The sequence below is a fragment of the Rattus rattus genome, chromosome 18, assembly GCF_011064425.1.
Source record: "Rattus rattus isolate New Zealand chromosome 18, Rrattus_CSIRO_v1, whole genome shotgun sequence".
NCBI lineage: Eukaryota > Metazoa > Chordata > Mammalia > Rodentia > Muridae > Rattus > Rattus rattus.
This window is the reverse complement of record NC_046171.1, coordinates 27957092-27959835: the sequence shown is the minus strand read 5'-3', so window position 1 is coordinate 27959835 and position 2744 is coordinate 27957092. Positions and strand designations below refer to the sequence as shown.

General features: G+C 56.0%; 1 protein-coding gene across 1 annotated transcript; it reads right to left on the bottom strand.

The window, feature by feature from the left end:
* Positions 1-283: 283 nt before the first annotated feature.
* Positions 284-2151, bottom strand: Neurog3 (neurogenin 3). Its single transcript, XM_032888872.1, has one exon. The coding sequence runs from the start codon at positions 1705-1707 to the stop codon at positions 1063-1065; it is 645 nt and encodes a 214-aa protein (XP_032744763.1). The 5' UTR covers positions 1708-2151; the 3' UTR covers positions 284-1062.
* Between the last annotated feature and the right edge of the window lie 593 nt (positions 2152-2744).

Sequence of the window (2744 nt, the reverse complement as noted above, 5' to 3'; positions counted from 1 at the left end):
CTCTAAACTCTAAACTTCATAAAAGACTTCCTAGTCTCTGCAAACAGTCTGCCCCACCTCCAGCCCAGCACCCAAGGCAGAGACCCCAGACTCCCTAGAACATCCTCACTTCAATCCATCTGGGAATAGAATTACCCTATTTGTCCCAGCAGTGGTTATCACCCTCCCCCCAACTTCCCCTTTCTCTCAGCACAGTGGAGTCACCTTGCCGAATTTCCATCATTCATCTTTTATTCGTTAGCTCAAAATCTCAATCACCAATCCTTGATACTCTTATGTACAAAATATAAACTCTCCTACCACGAAATAGCAACAATAAATACCAACGTGGAAAACGGAGGCAGGAGTCATATAATTTACCATAACAAAATTCATTTCAAAATTCATTCATTTACAAACTGATTTCTTTTTCTTTTTTCCTTTTTAGGGAGACACGCAGTGCTTCAGGAACCTGTCCCCAAGGCTCACACTTCAGATGTAGGAGACAAACTGGAGAGATGCTCTAGCCATAAACTAGGGCTTTCCGGTTCACCGCCCGTTCTCCCCTCGGGGGAAGGAGGGTACCGACTCGCAAAGTGCAGAAGAAGGCAGAAGATCACCTTCGTGGATTAAGGCAGAATGGAGAAGCTGGGAAACCCTGGACTTAATGGGCAGTAAAGAGGTTGAGCATCGTTTATGGAACAAAAGCCAGTGAGGTAAGACGCAACACTGGCTTAGGTCACTCTGGAGAAAGCGGTGGTTGGAGGCCCGCAGATTTGAAAGAGGGCGGAGTCACCAGGAAGTACGGGAGTCTCCAACTATTTAGTGCTACGGCTCTCCTCTGCTTGGAGCGGGAGTTTGAGGTGGCCACACGGAGGAGGGTTAAGAGGAGATCAGCCTGCAATGTCCTTTGTGCATGCACAGCAGCAAGGATACTGTGAGAATCCTGGTTAAATCAGGGACCTGACTAATGAAAGCCAGAAGGGGCGAGATGCTTGAGTGCCTCCACCACTTCCCACTTCAGACAGCTCTGATTCCCTCCCTTTCTGCCAGCACCCACCGCCCAGGGCCAGACAGGCCTCTTCACAAAAAGTCTGAGAACACCAGGGTGCCCGGGAGCAGACAGGATGGGGAGCTGGGCACCTGCAGGCCAGGGAACTCCTCCAATGAGGCCGTGGGGCTCAGGCTACCAGCTTGGGAAACTGGGGAGTAAATAGAGCCCCAGTCGCCGTTGGAGCCCCCTCCCGGGCTTCCCAGCTCCCCACAGGGCACAGGGGGCTCGGGACCGTAGAAGCTGTGGTCCGCTATGCGCAGCGTTTGAGTCAGTGCCCAAATGTAGTTGTGGGCGAAGCGCAGGGTCTCGATCTTTGTAAGTTTGGCGTCATCCGGGAAGGTGGGCAGGACACCGCGCAGCGCATCCAGCGCGGAGTTAAGGTTGTGCATGCGGTTGCGCTCCCGGTCGTTGGCCTTCTTGCGCCGGCTTCGTCGCTGCTTGCTCAGTGCCAACTCGCTCTTGGGCCTGTTGCGCCCTCCACGCCGGGCACGGAGCTTCCTCGATGTCCCTCGGCAGTCACCTGCTTCTGCTTCGGAGCAGTCCCTCGGTACGAGAGTGGGGCTAGGTGGGGTGGAATTGGAACTGAGCACTTCGTGGTCCGAGGCTCCGGGAAAGGGTTGCTGGGTCTCTTGGGACACTTGGATGGTGGGCGCATCCAAGGGATGAGGCGCCATCCTGAGGTTGGGAAAAAATGGAAGGGGGGTGTGACAGTCTCTGACTTAGAAGTCACTCCACGCGGGACTAGAGTACACCCACCCGCTCCCCTCTTCTACCCTTTGGAGGTTCCTAAATGTTACCTAGTTCGCCGGGCTCAAAAGAACAGAGAGCAGCGGGTTGGTCAGAGTCAAGCAGCGGTGGATAGCTGAACCCCTCTGCTCGCTTCGAAGTTTTGCTGAGCTGCAGGCGCCCTCGCCTGGAGCAAATTGCGTCTGGAAGCAGCAAAGAAGCTCGGAGGGGGTCCTCGGCCTCTGTGCAGTGGTGAGACCCAGAGGGATTTCTGAGCTGCTAGTCGTGTGTCCCCTGGCACGCTTTATCTGCTCTGCCCGAACCAGGAGCGTGCCTGCCCGGCTGCTGCCTGCGCCACGGGCCAATCAGCAACGGGGGCCCAGGGACTGCGCCACGCGAGCCCGCTCCTCCCCCCACCCCCACCCGCGGAGCACAGCTGGATTCCGGACAAAGGGCAGGGGTCGGGGGAGGGGAGCAGCGCTCTGTTTGTTCCACCCCCCCCTCCTCTCCTCCCCCATCGCGGGCTCTGTCCCAGCAACTCTCGGTTCCTCAAAGAGCCTCGCCCCGCCAGAAGAGTCCCGTCTGGCTCGGGGCTGGCCGCGGGGAACCTTGCTTTTTCCTCTTTCTCTTTGGCATCTGTCCAGCCCCTCACTTGGTAGCATAAAGGAGGTTTGGGGGTGCCTGTAGGGACTTTTGGGTACACTTGGGGACTTCTGGCTCAGAGAGGGAAGCAGCTTGCCTAAATCAACCAGCGGATCTAGGAGTCAAGTATCTTGGGGGGCGGGCATCTGGGAGGAGCGGCCATTAGTTCTAAGTGCTATCCAGCTCTTCACTATGGGTTGAGTTAGGAAATGTGTATGCAACCACGTTTCACAGACTCTCTCCATCCGGGGTCAGAAGGCAGAGTGACCAGAGAAGGTCCCTGCTCAAGTCCTTTCTACTCAGAAACCATCCCTTAGTCCAACAACACCTTGAGATCCAACCC

Excerpts from the sequence above, each read along its gene's own strand:
- Neurog3 (XM_032888872.1), bottom strand. The coding sequence starts at position 1,707 with ATGGCGCCTCATCCCTTGGATGCGCCCACCATCCAAGTGTCCCAAGAG.